The 19,254-nt window shown below is 43.5% G+C and overlaps 2 protein-coding genes across 5 annotated transcripts; both read left to right on the top strand.

Moving 5' to 3' along the window:
* gpt2 (glutamic pyruvate transaminase (alanine aminotransferase) 2) lies at positions 1-16,021 on the top strand. Of its 3 annotated transcripts, none has more exons than XM_061245528.1 (11): positions 4-671; positions 2,690-2,779; positions 4,193-4,301; positions 5,392-5,525; positions 6,797-7,040; positions 8,202-8,281; positions 8,834-8,970; positions 9,932-10,106; positions 10,266-10,421; positions 13,536-13,648; positions 14,344-16,021. In XM_061245528.1, exons 1-11 carry the CDS (start codon positions 351-353, stop codon positions 14,453-14,455), a joined length of 1,671 nt encoding a protein of 556 aa, XP_061101512.1. In that variant the 5' UTR covers positions 4-350; the 3' UTR covers positions 14,456-16,021. The 3 variants fall into 3 exon arrangements, with proteins under 3 accessions (XP_061101513.1, XP_061101512.1, XP_061101514.1); XM_061245530.1 differs by lacking the exon at positions 4-671 and adding an exon at positions 1,470-1,624; XM_061245529.1 differs by lacking the exon at positions 14,344-16,021 and having other exon boundaries at positions 1-671; positions 10,266-10,485.
* A 1,017-nt stretch (positions 16,022-17,038) lies between these two features.
* cdca9 (cell division cycle associated 9) lies at positions 17,039-18,825 on the top strand. 2 transcript variants are annotated; one of them, XM_061245235.1, is made up of 10 exons: positions 17,039-17,198; positions 17,407-17,538; positions 17,608-17,648; positions 17,717-17,768; positions 17,845-17,924; positions 18,018-18,079; positions 18,172-18,255; positions 18,344-18,419; positions 18,507-18,593; positions 18,694-18,825. In XM_061245235.1, the coding sequence occupies exons 1-10, from the start codon at positions 17,075-17,077 to the stop codon at positions 18,742-18,744; spliced, it is 789 nt and encodes a 262-aa protein (XP_061101219.1). In that variant the 5' UTR covers positions 17,039-17,074; the 3' UTR covers positions 18,745-18,825. The 2 variants fall into 2 exon arrangements, with proteins under 2 accessions (XP_061101219.1, XP_061101220.1); XM_061245236.1 differs by having other exon boundaries at positions 17,059-17,198; positions 17,412-17,538.
* The last annotated feature ends 429 nt before the right edge of the window (positions 18,826-19,254 follow it).

Here is a 19,254-nt window from a genome sequence, read left to right as displayed (position 1 = left end):
CTGCAATGAAAAACTGGAGTTTATTGCGTCTCGTACCGGCGTGGGGGAGGTCTATGGGTTCGACAGTCCAGTTATTCCCTTTGCCATTCAGGTTTAGGTTTAAACGGTGATTGTTGCTTTAAATCGGCTATGTATATACCTCAGCCATTTGCTTTACCGCTTGTTTTTTTTTGCGTTGCATGATTCTGGTAAGCGACTATAGGCCTATTTAGCGCGAAATTGTAGGTTTAGCCTGACGTTACATTCACGCGGAGCATATACAGATGCAATGCTAGATTAACGATCAAGCGGAAATTATATAGCCACGTTTGATTCATTTTCTCCTATCGTACAGTACTAAATCAACTAAAATGCATCGATTTCAGTCTTTAGCGAATCGGTGCTTGGCTGAAGGCGTTTTAAAGCGGAATCATTCTCCACTGTCCATAATCGCTTTGGAATTACCATGCTGTGTCCAGACCATACGATTTAGAACACAAGGATTCATTGAAAAATCCAGATTAAAGCGGTTTAGTACGGCTGAGGCCACGGTAGATGCGAGAGAAAATGGAAAGGTGCGAGAAAAGATCCTCACGATGGAGACATTGAACCCGAACGTGAAAGCGGTGGAATATGCAGTGAGAGGACCTATCGTCATCAAAGCCGGTGAAATCGAACAAGAGTTACGACAGGTAAGCGGTTATGATGTATTCTGTCATTTCATGTAGCGTATGTCGTATGTCACAAACGTTCAGGGGCAATTTGACTGAGAGCCTATAAGTTGTATGCTGCAGGATGGGTGACATTGTTACACAATAACACATCGTGATTTTCTGTGGCAAGCACATTGAGTTCTGTACATTATGTACTGCACAAATGAATGTGGTCTCGCGTTTAATGGTCTGCTTCAGCAAAATGTTCCTGTTTAAGTTCCGCAAGCAGGTTTCTCCACAACCAACTTCATGTAGTGAGGAAACACTCGGAAAGTTTAGTATTGTCCGGGCAGAGAGGAATGCGACAGCCAAGGCATAGCATAAGCTATGTGCTGTATTTGTCAGATATAGATCCAGTTAGCACAAAACCGATGCTGCTGCAATACTACATTTATTAGATCGGTTGTTGCCCCAAAACGCTGTTCGTTTGTTCATTCATTCATCCATTATATCGTTCATTTTGCTTGCTCCAATGAAGTGCACCTCGGAGCCCAACACCCGCCATAAAAACTGTTCAGTTGAGTTCTGAAGAATTCTCAAGAGTTTTTCGTTTTTTCTTTAAAATTCATTTTTTTTTGCAATGTCAGAGTTACTACTACAAGAGCGAAAAGTAAGCTACTAATCATTTGACGGTAGCATACACGTGAAATATCCTTAACTCGTTCCTTAAAAATAGGCGGTAAGCAGGTGGATCCTAACAAGTGGGTGTGACACTCCCACCCAATACGAAAGCAAGGACTCGGAGCCCGGTGCCGCGAGGCAAATTCACACTGCAAAGCATCCAGCGTGTGTGTGCACGTGGTAACAGGGCTCCACTCTTATCTAATCGTTTATGCGGATAGTTCATTGCAGTCTGGTGGCTGCTAGCGTTCACCCAGCCATTGGGATCAAATTAAACAAAAATGCTTTGTTATGATGGCTGCACCGAGCAGGTAAAGTAATGCAGTCCTGGATGGTTTTCTGCAGAAATGCATGGACTGCACCAATAGTAATTAAATGCTTTAAAGACCGTGGTAAGTCCAGGTCTATGGTGCAACCTTTCAGTGAGGCGTGTTCGTTCTCAACAACTGCAATAACACTATGACTAGCTAGCATGTATTGTGAACCTGAAGGATTAGGATTTCACAAAAGTAAGCAATACTGCTGGGAAGAGATCATATTGTCTATGTGCACATACTTTCAAGACAATGCAGTCTAAACCGTTAACTGAATGGTTTAGGACTCCTTCGTTGACTATTTTGTTGTTTCATGGGAACATGGTAAGGTTTAAAATGTTCATACTCCAAAAGTAAACAGTGTCACATTTGTACACTTTTTCAGGTTTGTATTGCTGCTATAATCCCCTGCGAGTTACTTTTATATCTCTCTGGAATATCTAATGTTTTGCATGTTCTCTATTGAATATATAAGGAACAAAGTTTAAGCAAATTGATCACCCATTACATTACATTACATTAATGGCATTTGGCAGATGCTCTTATCCAGAGTGACAAACAGTTGATTAGACATAGCAGGAGACAATCCTCCCCTGGAGCAATGCAGGCTTAAGGGCCTTGCTCAAGGGCCCAACGGCTGTGCGGATCTTATTGTGGTTACTCTGGGGATCGAGCCACCAACCTTGCGGGTCCCAGTCATGTACCTTAACCACTACGCTACAGGCCACACCCACACCCCCCACACCTCTCGTTTTTGAAAGCAACTTTTCTTTATAGAATTATTTTTTTACATGTGCGTAAGACTTTTGCACAGTACACTACCTTGGTTGTATCATAGTTCAACTTGTGCCTCTGTACATGTTCTATGCAATAAAGTTATTTAAAAGAATACATAAATAAATGTTCACGGGGAAAGTATGTTTCATGGGGGCATTTCTGCACTGTACTGAAGGTACAACAGCAATGGCCTACTTTCAATTCGACCCTGTAACCTCCTGGTGACAGGCCCAGTTCCCTTACCACTACATCACACTAATGCAGGGGGTTTTCATTGGCTTTCAGGGGAAGAAGAAGCCCTTTACTGAGGTTATCAAGGCCAACATTGGGGACGCCCATGCTATGGGGCAGCAACCTATCACATTTCTGCGTCAGGTAAGCACTGAGCCCGACGGCCTATCAACAAGCTCTCCGATGACCCAAGACAAGTGGGTTCATATTCCCACAACCCGAGAATAGTTTCATAACAGCATTGTGCATTCAAGCTTCATAAAGTGAGAGGTAACTGCAGTAATAAGTCCTTTCTATAGCACACTAGACGGGTCGGCTATATTTAGCTTTGTGGAAACCATACCGTCACTGCTGCCTGGGTCCCTCTCATTTTGCTAGATTAAAAGTCTGTGTTTTCCCTCTGCTGATAATGAGGCTGACCTGGTTTCATATAACTGTGCCTGTCACTACTGGTTCCCAGGCAACATAAAAGACTGAAATGACATTGAAAATGGAAACCCATTGTCTTTTCCTGCATTGGAATAGAAAAATGTTCGCAAAAACCAGTGGCACATTACTCCTTTTTAATTCCGTCAGTATTTAAGTTGGTGAACCCACTTTGTTCTGTTTGTGTGAGGCGTACGCGGCCCGTTAACAGGCCTTATTTTGAGAATGAAAGCTGAGGTCCCGGGTGGATTTTTTTGGAAGTTGCTGTGAATGGGATAAACACTGTGACGGGATCGGCCATTGATCAACCCCGTTGCCATGGAGTGTAGCGGGGTGCCTATTATTGGCAGGACAAAGGTCTGTTCACATGATTGCTCTGCCCTTGCTCTGACACTGGAATGTGTGTACTGGAATTTCACCACCATCATGGAAGGACGGTACGAACGGACTGGAAAGTTGTCATTGCGTCCCGCGTGAACATAATTTTAGCGGCGGTGGTCGTCATGCGATTCGCTCGGCTCTCACACCACCGTTGGGGTTAGTAGCAGTCAAATCTTAGTCACAGTCTGTCCCTCAGGTGACGGTGCTCAGCCTAGGCCTCTTTGTGTCTGCGTGTTATTTTAGTATTGTTCATTTAGCAGATGGCCTTATCCAAAGTGATGGGTATAGTTTTGAATGTGTGCTGAAATAATGTCAGTAACGTGCGAGAAAGCAGAATGGCAGTGCCCTTCTGCCACCGCTTGAAATTGGAACCTGCAATCGCTGGAAACCACAGCAGTTCCCTGATTATTACACTGCAGCCCTAGACCCATGGGGTTTACTGTGGAATGTGTGTGCATGTTGAAACGCTTTGAGTTTTTTCTCTCTCTCCCCCTGCCACTTCAGGGGTGTAATGCATGCCATTCTGTCACGCTACCGTCCCAGAGTCCCTTCTGCCTGAGAATGAAAGCCTAAAACTAGAGCGGTGCACCGTCTCTAACCCTGGTTAATTGCACAGGGATCTAAATAAGCTGCTTGTTTTAAGGTGAAAACAAAAACCTGGAGGACGTTGTGGGTCCTCGTAGTCAGGGTTGTTTTGTGTGGCACACCCTGCACCATGTGACTTAATCATTACATCATCCCTGTTTGCAGGTGGTGGCTCTCTGCACGTGCCCAGAGCTACTGGACAGCCCGGTTTTCCCTGAAGATGCCAAACTTCGAGCACGCCGCATCCTTCAGGGCTGTGGAGGAGAAAGCATAGGTGTGTGTGCCGGGTTACCCCTGTCATGAAGACGCTGTGCTGTCATTGGGTCAGGGAGAATTGTATTTTTTTATTGTATTTTTACACTAAAGTATTTAGGCTATATGATAACTGTCATCAAACTGTGTTTTTGAGGGGAAAAAGGACTCTGTAACTTGTAAAAAATGTTTTATACAAATGTTTGAAATCCTCACTAAAGACACCACAGTGATGATGACGATGACGATGATGATGATTATGATAGTGTTTTATAAGAGCAGCGGATGTGTCTTTATTATCACTGGAAATAAGCAAGGGTGGTTGTCATTAATTATTCCTGAACATTCAAAAGACAACCTATGGAAAAATAAAATGTTGGTGCAGGGAACTGAAAATATTATAGGGCAGCACTTCCTATAGGTTGAGGGCTGGTGTGATTCGTCTTGGTTTGTTCATCGTCTATCCACCCTTGCAGCGCACCGGTTAAGTTTGCATATTGCACGTCACAAATGTAGCATCCCTGGAGAGGAGACCGTAAGGGAAGGGCCTGTGTTAAAGTTTTGGCTGCCTGGTCCCTGCACATAGTCTCGCTCTACTGTGCCCATGCCTTGGCCTTATTGCCTTGTGTTAGTGGGGCGGACTGTAGCGTAGTGGTTAAGGCACGTGACTGGGACCCGCAAGGTCGGTGGCTTGAATCCCGGTGTAGCCACAATAGGATCCGCATCTTGAGCAGATCGAGCAAGGCCCTTAACCCTGCATTGCTCCAGGAGAGGATTGTCTCCTGCTTAGTCTAATCAACTGTTTGTCGCTCTGGATAAGAGCGTCTGCCAAATGCCATTAAGGTAATGTGGGGGTTGCATGCTGTCAATTAGCTTTTATATTTTACTTTTATATTTGGGTCTGCATGATTGTGACAAGAGACAAAATCAAACTTTTTCACATCTCTGAAATGTCACCACAAAGCTGTGAAATTCTATTTGCCTGCTGAATTAAGAGACGTCAAAGTCAGTGACTGTCCAGACCGGCGGTATTAGCCGTGGGCAGAAGTGGTGGCTACAGTTTAGCTGAAGGGCTAAGGTGGCTGAGTTCTGACTGGTTCTGATGACTGCAGGGTCGTACAGTAGCAGCCCGGGAGTGGAGTGCATCCGGAAGGATGTGGCTGAATATGTGACTCAGAGGGACCAGGGCGTGCCCACCAGCTGGGACAATATTTTCCTCACCACCGGGGCCAGCGACGGCATCATGGTATGCCCTGAAGTGCCCTGCATCTGACACCATAAGTTTGATTCAAAGTTGCAACCCTAAACGATGTTATCATGTTGTGCCACAATGCTGCCAATGTTTTGATTGGTCCTATGCTTTCTGACAGGGACCATGAAATCACGGTCCTCAAGGGCTGAGTATTGCTGGTTTTCCACCCTCCCTTTACCTGAGAATCTGGTGTGAAGCTAGTCTGGCCAATCAGTCGCATTAATTGTTCAGTTAATTATCTGGGTGAAAAGAAAACCAGGACAGGATTTTGAGTTATAGTCATTGTATGGATATACAGTGGCTTCAGAAAGTATTCAGACCCCTTTAATTTTTGCACACTTTATCGTGTTATAGATTTCATTTGAAATGGATACAATTGCCCACCAATGTACAGTAAATAACCCATAATGACAAAGTGCAAACATGTTTTTAGACATTTTTGCAAATTTATTCAAAATCTAAAACCAAAATATCTGAGTTAAAATCAGTATTCAGACCCTTTGCTGTGACACTCTGCCAGGATCTGCCAGGAGGATAAACTGCCCAGATCCAGGTGTGCAAAGCTTGTAAAGACTGGTAGCTGGAATTGCTGCCAAAGGGGCTTCTACAATGTACTGAATTATGGGTCTGAATACTATTTCAGCTTTTAATTTAATAAACTTGCTAACATTTCTAAACATGTTTTCACTTCATTATTGGTTATTGAGTGTAGATTGATGGGCAAGCATTAAATAAATCACCTTTTAATGAGCTTCAAGGACTGATTTATTTTAAATGAATGTATTTACCATAGTTTTGACAATGTGAAACTGAAATACATACCTTTTCTCACTAAATCACCAGCACTGTTGAGCAATGAGGGCTGTATCTGATTCTGGTTTTCATGCCAAATTCAGGCCTTAATTATTGAATTAGTCTCACTTAAAATACCACATGACATTTTATCTACATGTGCCTGGATATCAGTCGAAGACTGTGTCCCTGTATGAATCAGTTTACTGTGATCCAGTCCACAAGTGAACCATTCTTTATCTATACATCCAGTTGGCTTGTTTCGCCAGGGTAACAAAATGAATACACACTGGCCGTCCAGAACCGGAATTGCCAAAAGGGTACAAATTGTTCTAAAGGTTCTTTAAAAAAAAAAAAAAAAAAAAAGTTCATAGTATGATAAGTGGCTGGTTTGAACAGAGACAGTACTGTGTGTTCTGTATGTGAAATTGTTCAAGGGCACGTGTGACGGGATGTTTTTTGTGAAACTGCAGAACATTCTGAAGTTGCTGGTCTCGGGACAGGGTCAGTCCCGCACCGGGGTGATGATCCCGATCCCCCAGTACCCCCTGTACTCGGCCGCCATCTCGGAGCTTGGGGCCGCGCAGGTCAACTACTACCTGGACGAGAACAACTGCTGGGCCCTGGACATGGAGGAGCTGCACCGGGCTTACCACACGGCCAAACAGTACTGCACTCCCAGAGTGCTTTGCATCATCAACCCGGGGAACCCAACAGGTGTGTGCGTGAGTTCTGGCATGGTCACCCTCCCTTTGTCCAACTCTCCCTCTATATCCCTTGTCCCCTTGCTATGTTCTTTTTTTTAGATTGCACAATTCTCCAGTCCACATTAAACTTTAATATGAATTAAAGGCAAAATCCACCTTGATGCATTTTTCTGTTCAGGTCTGTTGTGTTAGAGTTTTGTAGAATGGTAGAATTTAACAAAATGTCCCTTGATTTGTCTTTCGTTCTTTCGTTGAGAGCAGAGTGCTGCTATTCACAGCAAAACTAGAGTTCTGATTTGGCAATGTAATGCAATTCCTATCAAGCATTTTGGCAGCACCTCATAGATCACAATGATCAATGCTTCTTGAGGCAGGGACAACCAAAATGGCCGGGCACTCTCTCTTTAAGATGAAAATGTATTAACATGCTGAATTGCTTGATTGACAGTTTGACCTGCACATGTAAAAATGGTTTTGAAATGGAAGAGATAATGTTACATATGCTGTCCAAACAGGAAGCAGGAATAACAACATTCAAATGGCTGTTGGATCGGGAAAATTCTTGGGAAACACAGCAGGATAACATGCTTGTTATGCTTTGGGTATTTGTATCATCTGCGGTTAATCAAAATATTGAAACAATCTTTGGTGAATTTTTCTTTCACGAGTGGACCAGTGGATCATTTGATTATTGTTAATATTATTATTATTATTATTATTTGAATCCGTATGCTTGCCCTACGTTGATGTGCCCCATAGCAGTCCTCATTTTCAGAAATAGAACACTCCTCCTGCAGTGAACTCTTGCATATGAAAGTTGAAACTCAGTCATTTTGTCAGCTGCTCCCTTTCTCACCTTTCTGTCTAGTCATGCTTTCTTCTAGGGATGGATTTTCTGCTTAAAGTTACAGGCCACCATGGTTTACAGCAGTGCCTCTTAGACAGGCCGTCCCCAAGATTGAATTTATGCTGGTTTTCATTCCAACCACAATCGCAATCCCAGGATTTTAACAAGCTGTTTATTTTTTCCAAAATAGGTACTTGTCATGTTTAGAGGGATTATTTACCCACTTAAGCAACATTATGTCAGAAATGGATATGCGAGCCCTGGAAAAAAAAGAAAGAAAAAAAAAAGCCCCTTTATTTTTCATATAAACTATGTGCCCACCAGGTCAGGTGCAGAGCAGGAAGTGCATTGAGGATGTCCTGCACTTTGCCTACGAGGAGAAGCTGTTTGTGCTGTCCGATGAGGTAATTATGGCTCCTTTTAAAAAAACTTGGGGGGTGTTTCACAGCAAACCTCACATTATAACCTCACATTTTTTTTGATGGCCTAGATTATTGTGCCTAGTACATCAGTGGTGCATTCTTCTGTGCAACACTTCCTTTTAACAGCTTCCTTTTCAGAGTCACTGTGGTCATCATGTTATGGCTCATGTAAAATTCATATTGTAGGCGCCACAAAGAAAAAATAACACGACAAAGAAAATTCAAGCAGTGCTACAGAATGGCCATCTCCCAAAGAACAGGCAGATCCCTGAAAAACGCTAAAGTGAAAACATTAAGTATTTTAAGAGTACGCATAATACTTGACGATCACCGTAAATCCACCATGTCTGCAGTACGTCACACTAGCATTAATATAACCGAGAGGAACTATACCTTAAATCCTGTTACTGCACAACAAATTCCAATTTGGACCTTCATAGTTGATCTCTCTAGTGTGAATGTTTGTTGTTCTTATGGATGGTTGTTTTACAGTGTAGTTATTACACATTGTTCCCTGATTGATTGTTTCTCCAGGTTTATCAGGAAAATGTCTACTCTCCAGACTGCCAGTTCCATTCCTTCAAAAAGGTTCTGTATGAGCTGGGACCGGAGTACTTCAACAGTGTGGAGCTGGCCTCCTTCCACTCCACCTCCAAAGGGTACACTGGAGAGTGAGTATTCCTATACACTGGAGAGTGATTATTCCTGTACACTGGAGAGTGAATATTCCAGTACACTGGAGAGTGAGTATTTCTGTACACTGGAGAGTGAGTATTCCTGTACACTGGAGAGTGAGTATTCCTGTACACTGGAGAGTAAATATTCCAGTACACTGGAGAGTGAGTATTCCTGTACACTGGAGAGTGAGTATTCCTGTACACTGGAGAGTGAGTATTCCTGTACACTGGAGAGTGAATATTCCAGTACACTGGAGAGTGAGTATTCCTGTACACTGCCAGTGTACACTGGAGAGTGAGGATTCCTGTACACTGGAGAGTGAATATTCCTGTACACTGGCAGTGTACACTGGAGAGTGAATATTCCAGTACACTGCCCATGTACACTGGAGAGTGAGGATTCCTATACACTGGAGAGTGAATATTCCTGTACACTGCCAGTGTACATTGGAGAGTGAATATTCCAGTACACTGCCCATGTACACTGGAGAGTGAATATTCTTGTACACTGCCAGTATACACTGGAGAGTGAGTATTCCTGTACACTGCCAGTGTACACTGGAGAGTGAGTATTCCTGTACACTGTCTGTGTACACAGGAGAGTGAGTATTTTAAAAAATGCCAATGAGAGACTTATTTCACTTATTTCAAGATTTGCCAGTGGGGTAAGATAATTTCACTTGTGTAATTGTGAATCCTGAGCTTGGAATTGACAGGATTTATAATATTTATAAGAGATTATTAATAGTATTAAGCTGCTTCTGCACTGTTTTTCCAAAGTACATGGTTAAGCAATGGTGCACTTACACAAGTCCTGTGTAATATTTTGGCACACAGCACCTCTCCTCAAACGGGAGGGCTGGCAGATGAAGTAGCTTCAGGCATCCGGTAAACACGGCGTGTTATGGAGAGTAGCGCTGGGCCCGGGCCCTGACCCCTCATGGTTGTGTCCCAGGTGTGGATTCAGAGGGGGGTACATGGAGGTGATCAATCTGGACCCAGATGTCAAGGCCCAGCTGGTGAAGCTGCTGTCCGTGCGCCTGTGTCCCCCTGTCTCCGGGCAGGCTGCCATGGACGTCATCGTCAACCCTCCTCAGACCAGCGAACCCTCCCACCCCCAGTTCCTAAAGGTTTGCCATCGAATCGCTCGGTATTGATCGACCTTTCTTTCTCTTTCATTCTTTCTTTCTTTCTTTCTTTCTTCCTCTTTCTTTCTTTCTAGTCATCACATTGGCAGCTTAAACCGTAATAAGCGATGAGATGTATTGAAGTCATTCTCCCTGTCTCAGGAGAAGACTGCCATACTCAGCACTCTGGCTGAGAAGGCCAGACTGACTGAGCACACTCTGAACAAAGTGCCTGGGATCAAGTGTAACCCGGTGCAGGGGGCCATGTACGCCTTTCCCCGCATCTTCATACCGCCCAGAGCCGTGGAGGAGGCCAAGGTCTGTCAGCCGTAGCTGCCCCATGCGTCGGCATGCACTTACGCCCACACGACCAGTTTCTTAGGTATACCGGTGTACGCTAGCTTCTTAATGCAAATATGTAATTGCCTAATCATGTGGCATTACGTTACATTACATTGTATGTACGGCACATACATACGATGCATAAAAGCATGCGGATGTGGTCAAGAGCTTCAGCTTGTTTTTCAGACCAAATATCAGAATGGGGAAGAAATGTTATCAAAGTGACTTAGACTGTGGAATTTTTGTTGCTGCCAGACTGGGTGGTTTGAGTATTGCAGAAACTGCTGATCTCCTGGGATTTTCACGCACAACGGCCTCTAGAGTTTGCAGAGAATGGTGCGAAAAACAAAAAACATCCAATGAGCAGCAGTTCTGTGGGCAAAAATGTGTTGTTAATGAGAGAGGAAGGGGCAGACTGGTCAAAGCTGACAGGACGGTGACAGTAACGCGAATAACCACACATTAAAACAGTGGTATGCAGAAGAGCATCTGAATACACAACGTGTCACCTCCAAGTGAATAGGCTACAGCAGCAGAAGACCAATAAGTCAAAAAAATAAGTATAATAAGGTTTTTACCAAATGAAGTATAGCCAGGTTTTCACCTGAAGGCCTTGATGACCTTTTCCATGACCACAAAAATGTTCACTGGGATGTCCCTATCTTTATCACAAAAGCTTGTGTCACTTGCTGAATTATGCAAGTCTTGATAGACAGGTCAGACTACATTGCGCTGGGGTGAGTTTTCCATCCAGAATAATAATGAACAATGTACAGTGCATCCGGAAAGTATTCACAGCGCTTCACTTTTCCCACATTTTGTTATGTTACAGCCTTATTCCAAAATGGAATAAATTTAAAATTTTTGCAAATTTATTAAAAATAAAAAAACTAAGAAATCACATGTACATAAGTATTCAGAGCCTTTGCCATGAAGCTCAAAATTGAGCTCAGGTACATCCTCTTTCCACTGATCAACCTTAAGGTGTTTCTACAGCTTAATTGGAGTCCACCTGTGGTAAATTCAGTTGATTGGACATGATTTGGAAAGGCACACACCTGTCTATATAAGGTCCCACAGTTGACCGTGCATTTCGGAGCACAAACCAAGCATGAAGTCAAAGGAATTGTCTCGAGGCACAAATCTGGGGAAGGGTACAGAAATTTCTGCGGCTTTGAAGGTCCCAATGAGCACAGTGGCCTCCATCATCCGTAAATGGAAGAAGTTTGGAGTTTGCCAAAAGGCACCTGAAGGACTCTCAGACCATTAGAAACAAAATTCTCTGGTCTGATGAGACAAAGATTGAACTCTTTGGCGTGAATGCCAGGCGTCATGTTTGGAGGAAACCAGGCACCGCTCATCACCTGGCCAATACCATCCCTACAGTGAAGCATGGTGGTGGCAGCATCATGCTGTGGGGATGTTTTTCAGCGGCAGGAACTGGGAGACTAGTCAGGATTGAGGGAAAGATGAATGCAGCAATGTACAGAGACATCCTGGATGAAAACCTGCTCTAGAGCGCTATTGACCTCAGACTGGGGCGACGGTTCATCTTTCAGCAGGACAACAACCCTATGCACACAGACAAAATATCAAAGGAGTGGCTTCAGGACAACTCTGTGAATGTCCTTGAGTGGCCCAGCCAGAGCCCAGACTTGAATCCGATTGAACATCTCTGGATAGATCTGAAAATGGCTGTGCACTGACGCTCCCCATCCAACCTGATGAAGCTTGAGAGGTGCTGCAAAGAGGAATGAGTGAAACTGCCCAAAGATAGGTGCCACACAATGACCCAGTTACCTCGCCCAGAAAAGGGAAACCGGGGCCCCCTGCGTCTGGTGGCCGGGCCTTATCCCATGGGGCCCGGCCGGGCACAGCCCGAACTGGTCACGTGGGGTCGCCGCCCTGTGGGCTCACCACCTGCAGGGGTTGGCATCGGAGTCGGGTGCTTTGCTCAACGGGCAGTAGGCAAAGGCGGGGATCCGGGCGTGCTGATCCTCGGCGTCGCAGACTGGTTCTGGGGACGTGGAACGTCACCTCTCTGGTGGGGAAGGCACCGGAGCTAGTGCGGGAGGCGGAGCGGTACCAACTAGATATAGTTGGGCTCACCTCCACGCACAGTAAAGGAGTTCAAGGATCTCGGGGTCTCGTTCACGAGTGAGGGTAGAAGGGAGCGTGAGATCGACAGGCGGATCGGTGCAGCGTCAGCAGTAATGAGGGCGTTGCACCGGACCGTCGTGGTGAAGAGGGAGCTGAGCCGGAAGGGCGAAGCTCTCGATTTACTGGTCGATCTATGTCCCAACCCTCACCTATGGTCACAAGCTTTGGGTAGTGACCGAAAGAGCGAGATTGCGTATACAAGCGGCCGAAATGAGCTTCCTCCGTAGGGTGGCCGGGCTCAGCCTTAGAGATAGGGTGAGGAGCTTGGACATCCGGAGGGAGCTCAGAGTAGAGCCACTGCTCCTTCGCGTCGAAAGGAGCCAATTGAGGTGGTTCGGGCATCTGATCAGGATGCCTCCCGGGCGCCTCCCTTTGGAGGTTTTCCGGGCTCGTCCAACTGGGCGGAGACCCCGAGGGAGACCCAGAGCCCGCTGGAGAGATTATAGATCTCTCCTGGCCTGGGAACGCCTCGGGATCCCCCAGGAGGAGCTAGAATGCGTTGCTGGGGAGAGGGACGCCTGGAATACCCGGCTTTGCCTACTGCCACCGCGACCCGACTCCGGATAAGCGGGTGATGATGGATGGATGGATGTGTGTAGAATTTTGAGGAAAAAAATGAATTTATTCCATTTTGGAATAAGGCTGTAACATAACAAAATGTGGGAAAAGTGAAGCGCTGTGAATACTTTCCGGATGCACTGTATAACTATATAATTAAACTTTGTCATTTCAAATTCATTTCGTGGCTTCAGGCTCCACATGTTCAATAGGCTGTGAAGTTATTGTGCCTCAATTTCACTGTTTGTTGTCCCACTAACACGATGAGTCAGCTTAATTGAGCTGTCAGTATACTATCACATATAGAACAGTGTTGTTCAGTGGTTGTCGGTTCCTTGAGGATTGTCATTGGTGTCACAACGTCTCTTGTAGGCATTGGGAATAACCCCAGACATGCTTTACTGCTTGAGACTCCTGGAGGAAACTGGGATCTGTGTCGTCCCTGGAAGTGGGTTTGGGCAGAAGGAGGGAACCTATCATTTCAGGTGAACCACAATTAACGGTCTTTCATAATTTCTTTATCTAGCCTAAGCTTATATTCAGACGATAACTTGCAACATGGCATATTGAAACCTTTGATTTAGATGAACACTGTATATGACTAATGCTGTAATGGTATAAAACAAGGCTGCAGTAAATTGTTGGAAATAAGTACCATATACCATACCATACAATCCCCAATAAAAAGAACTGTGGGAGTAGATGTGTTTATTCTTAAATAGTGGTGTATGATTGGTTGTAGCTGAAGGCCAGCTTCAGATGCCTGAGTTACAGGTCACCCCAGTACTTTCACTCAATCCTCCTGCCATGTCTGCTTGGGCCTGTTTCTGAGCGGGCTCCAAAGCCCATACATCGGGGTACATTTTGGACCAAGCAACTGCCTTAAAAAGAAAGTAGAATGCTCTGGAAACCACCAGGGCCAAATCTGTTTGTGGCCTGTGTTGGAGGTTGCCAAGGCTGAAACCAGTCAAAACGTAGAACTTGTTCTCATTCTCCATGACTGTGAAGAATGAAAATAGTTATTTTTAGACAATTCGCTCCATGCAGCATCAGTTTATTCTACAGGCAGTACTGTATGTGCACTATATTCTCATTACTTTCTACAGCACTTCACTTTACTGACGCTCCCTGACAAAACCCTCTGGTTTGTAAATCTTAATTATTATGTATCTTCCCCCAGAATGACCATTCTTCCCCCACCTGAGAAGCTGAAATTGCTCCTGGAGAAGGTCCAGTCCTTCCATATGAAGTTTGTAGAGCATTACAGAGAGCTGGAAGAGACCTCTGTATGAGTGCAGTTTGGACGAAGCAGAGCCTGGGGGAGCGCTGGCGGAGTCGTCTGTATGACTGGACCTTGACTGAGTAGAGCTGGCTGGGTAGTCCCTGTCAGATAATGCTTAACAAACTAACAAAAGAAAATAACTTGAAGCGATTTATTTTGACATTTTCTCCTCTGTGTACTCCTTAAACCTCGCAAGTGGACAGCAGAACCAGTTTTCTGATGGCGAGGGCACCACAGGGGTTCAAGATATTGGTGCCTTTTCCACACTCATAAAATGGCATGAAAAACAGTGATATGATGTGTTACTGCACATTAACACCACAGGGAAAGCGTGATTCTCTTTTCTTTTTTTTTATAAATACAATTCAGACGATCAGATTACCATTTCATAGCACTCCTGGCTTTGTGTCTGTTTCTTCATTCGCCGTTTTTATTCTTCTTAAGCTAGGGTGTTCTTTTGTGTAAGGGATGTCCGTTTTCCAGGCTGGGCCTCACCGCGCCACAACAATGCCTCTCCCATTCCCCTGCACCCATAGTGATGCATTTCACACTCCTATGTTCCTAAGCAAAACAGAAGCACTCCAAAGAAGATACTGTCATGTCACTTAAAAGCCTGGGTGCACGGTAATTGCAGGAAGGTAATTGTAAATACTGTCTACACCGTTATACCAAGCTTTTTTTGTCCTGTATAAGTGTTTCACACCTTTGTTGGTCTTAATGGTGTTAACCCTGTTTTAAAAATATATATATATAACCTTAATTGATGAGATGAAAGTTCTGGATTGCATTGAAGGGGTTGTATGGAAGGGGTTCCATTTCATGCAATTGCAGCCTATCCAGTTAAGGTGTCTTGATGCTTTTTGATCCAGTACACTTTGCCCCCACTTGATAGTTTATGCAAATGTAAAATGGAAATAAAATGCTGCTGTATGCCAAAAGTGAAGCAAAGGAAGACCAGGTAGAGGCCAAATACATTTAATTTTCTAACCAACAGGATTTACATGATCAGGCAGTATTACATATCGTCTTCAACCTCTCATGACTATTGCTGAGAAGCAAATGTGGAAACGAATGAGATTAGCCTTTGGCACAAACTTGAATTTGCCTAATTTTAGAGGAGGGACCTGCTGTTTCTCTGTCAGAATTGAGACAACTGAGTGAGTAGTCTTATATCATGAAATGTAAAAATATCAATGGAAAATGAATTCCTCCAGCTGCTTTATATAAATGGACCTTGCAATAGATATTCTGTTCTTATGAGGTGCCTTTTGTTGTTGGAATAATGGCCTTTATATCACATGACTGTGGGGGTGTGTTTTAATATGCATTCTGACTGTAAATGCATTGCATCTGTTACTCTGAGGTGAATGGGCTTTTCTGAATGGGGTCCCATTTTTTTAAACTTCCATTTCATTTATATATATATATATATATATGATAAACTTATGTTACCACGCAACTTCGAAATTAAGACTGTTAAATAGTTTAACTTTGGCCTTATTATGTTTCTGTATTTTTGTAGCTGTTCAAAACTGCATTTGAAAATTAATTCTATTAAAACCTTATTTGTTACAAATGATGTATTTTTATTGCTTTTGTCTCCCCAGCCCCCCCCCCCCCCCCAAAAAAAAAGAAAAGAAAATTCCAGGCATCTAATTATCAATTATTTTGGGAACAAATATCACTTATTTTTACATGTATTCATTAATTTATCTAAAAGAAAATTAACATGGTTGAGCAAAATGCAGCCATTGTCCGTAAAGAAACATTTTAAAAGTGGGATCTTATTACATGAGATGGGTGAGCACATTTTTTGAATGGGTAAATGCCTGTTTTCTTGTTGAAAAAAGTTTGTAAAAGTGTACGTTTTACCAGAAAAGAAAAGTTACAATTGCATAGATTTTGGTAACAGGGTTGTGCAAAATGCAGCCATTGTCAGTAAAGAAACCCTAAAAATGGGAGATACTGAAGATGGGTAAGCACATTTTTGGAATGATTAAAAACGTTTTGTTTTATTGGATTCAATGAATAAGTTTCATTATTTAATGTTACAAGGGTTAAATGGCATAAATGGAATTACCATTATACTTCACTTGCCTGACATTCTAATACAGGGGTGTCAAACTCCAGTCCTGGAGGGCCACAGTGTCTGCTGGTTTTCTGTGTGTTTCAGCAAGAATGGTTCATGTAAATCATCGATTGGCTAGGCAGTCCACACACCTTGTTCTCATACCTTAATTGGCTGCTGATTGAAAAGAAACTGCAAAGACCTACAGACACGGCAACCCTCCAAGACTGGAGTTTGACACCCCTGGTCCAACAGCTCCAATGTATTAATTCTATGATGACGCAATTCTGAAAACGAATAACAAAAATACAGTAAATACATGGGTAGCAGAAATTTTGCACCAGTCAGAAAGTATGGTGCTGTGCACAGCCAATCAATGGTAGAAAAGAAATGGTATTCCAGGTGTATTTTTGGAAACTATACCCATTCAGTTCAAATGTGGCATGTGCCGGGCTTTGGGGTGCACCCGCTGACATCACAGCTGCAAGTGGATTATGGCCACACCCTTGGGGATTCCATGGATACTAAAGAAGGTTTGCAGTTGTAGCAGTTTGATTGATCATGGAACCAAGAAAGCTGAAAAAAGTCTACCAGCGGTCTGAGAGCGAACTTGATGGACAACTGAGTAAAGAGCAGAGGGATCAGAAGAAAAAACAACTATTCCTGCAACAATTTGAAAAAGAGGGTACAGGGCTGCATTATACATGCATATTTGGGACATAAAGTCTAACAAATTTATATTTGAACCTCTTAATTTATGGGATTTAAATTGTGGTTGTAATGAACTGCATGCAGTGTGTACAAATGCATTAGTTGCACCAACATCTGCATTAACTGGTACAAATTACAGACTTAAGGTAAATTGGTTTCTTGTGCATGCGTTTGCATCCTAGCGCAGGAACGCATTCGGGAGATGGAACTGAAGGCAGAGCAGCTTTTGGCGACGGTGGAAAGGGCGTTTAGAGTGGAACTGATGAAATTGCCACCTCAACTGCAAGGCACACTTCTGAAAGATTTAATGAAGGGTGAGTTTTAAATGGAGATTCAACGATTCTCTCCACTATCATGTTCATTAAACAAGTAACATTTTTCAGAGAACGACGAAGAGGCGGGCGAAGTTACCATCGCAATGAAGGTAAGGAAGAAATCTGGTGCCGCCTACTGTAAAAATACTGTAACTACAGTGTGAGTTTGTTCTCTCAGGCCCAATCGCCAGAGATCCATCGGCCTCTAACCAGGAAGTCCAGCAAAAAGGGTATGTTTGTGCCTGAGCAGTATGGTTTGTGATAAAACTGAAAAAGATACTACAAACTATTAATTCTCGTCCTCAGCGCAGGCGAGAGCGAATCCTCCTAGGAGGAAGAGAATGTTGTCCGTGCAAAACCAGACCCCTTCATTGGCAGCATCGACGGTATTGTGTGAAGACTCGAGGCTGTCCAGACCTTTAAGTAATTTTGGAATGTCGTGAGAAATTTTACCTGAGATTGATCATGGTTTATTGCAGGGAATGTCCAAATCCAGATCTACATGCGTGTTGCACGTTTCAAGCAGTTCGAAAGTTCGAGGGTAAAGATGCTTCATTTATTTCGCCTAGCATTACGGTTCAAGTGGCGTGTACGCCTTTATTGTCCAGTCAGTGAACAATTATTTGAATTCAGGTCTTCGACTTCAGTAATTAAAAGGACTCGATCTCGTGCTTCCAAAGCCGATGACCTTGTCGCCTCATCTAATGGTCAAAAAAGGTTTGCCCCAGCTTCCTACGTAAATTTTATTTTCACAATTGTCCATGCCTAACGGCAGTGCCTTACCACTGTTCGTTGATGTCTACAGGTCCACAAACTCGCGGGGCCTTTCCTTTAATCCGTTCGTTACGGCCTCTGCTACGATATTGACTTCTTGCGGAGAGGTAAGGACAGTCAATATGGTTACAACGCGTAGTTCGAAGTTAACGGAATTTATTTTTTGCAAACACCCCCTCCCCCTCCCCCATAAGGCTCTCTGTCTATCCGATGATGTAAAAGACGACATTGACGTGGACATGCTTGACGATACTGCAGTTCATCAGATGCAGAAGTTGATGGTACGCGTTTGATTGTCTGCCCAAAATAGCTGTTGGATGGATACGTGTGTAGCATTGATAATGACAATAACCTAATAGGTTTTATTTTAATTTCCCCCAGCAATTGATGGATTACTTGTGCACTAAGGCCAAAGTCAACAACGGCCAATGATCCATATTGGAAGCCTCCGCGTCCTCAAGCTTTGTTATATTTTAAATATAAATGTTTAATAAAGTTCAACTTCATAAGTTATTTCTCAGTCTGTTATTTAGTCCTGTACAGTGGATTTATTGGCATTTGACCAGATTGGAAAATCCCAGCAACCCTTGTACCCTGAAACTGCACCGGCACTGTCATTGTAGTTATGCCATTGATCTGCGAGGCAATGGACTTTGGCCTTATTCTGAGTAGCCATTTCTGTAGACTAATTATGGTTTGAGCCATTAACATAGATTTGTTGCCCTTTTTCTGGATGTTTGGAAGTGCCTCCATTTGGTCTACACAATGCAATTTGGCTATAAGGGTCATAGGACTGGTGAAATTAAGCTTATTACCAGGTTAAACTGAAGTGCACTCAAGTTTATTCTTGCATTACATTTTAAACTACAACTTGGTCTCTGAATACGCTCGATGAGGTAACGGATTCCAGATGACCACTTGAAATAAAATCAAGGAGGAAGC

This window comes from Conger conger, chromosome 6 (genome assembly GCF_963514075.1).
Source record: "Conger conger chromosome 6, fConCon1.1, whole genome shotgun sequence".
NCBI lineage: Eukaryota > Metazoa > Chordata > Actinopteri > Anguilliformes > Congridae > Conger > Conger conger.
Note: the sequence above shows the minus strand (reverse complement) of the source record. Positions and strands in the feature narration are given on the sequence as shown.

Excerpts from the sequence above, each read along its gene's own strand:
- gpt2 (XM_061245528.1), top strand. The coding sequence starts at position 351 with ATGCATCGATTTCAGTCTTTAGCGAATCGGTGCTTGGCTGAAGGCGTT. Across the intron at positions 672-2,689 it reads TCGAACAAGAGTTACGACAG|GGGAAGAAGAAGCCCTTTAC; the intron begins GTAAGCGGTTAT and ends ATTGGCTTTCAG. Across the intron at positions 2,780-4,192 it reads CTATCACATTTCTGCGTCAG|GTGGTGGCTCTCTGCACGTG; the intron begins GTAAGCACTGAG and ends CCCTGTTTGCAG.
- cdca9 (XM_061245235.1), top strand. The coding sequence starts at position 17,075 with ATGGAACCAAGAAAGCTGAAAAAAGTCTACCAGCGGTCTGAGAGCGAA. Across the intron at positions 17,649-17,716 it reads AAGTTACCATCGCAATGAAG|GCCCAATCGCCAGAGATCCA; the intron begins GTAAGGAAGAAA and ends TTGTTCTCTCAG. Across the intron at positions 17,925-18,017 it reads CTTCATTGGCAGCATCGACG|GGAATGTCCAAATCCAGATC; the intron begins GTATTGTGTGAA and ends GGTTTATTGCAG.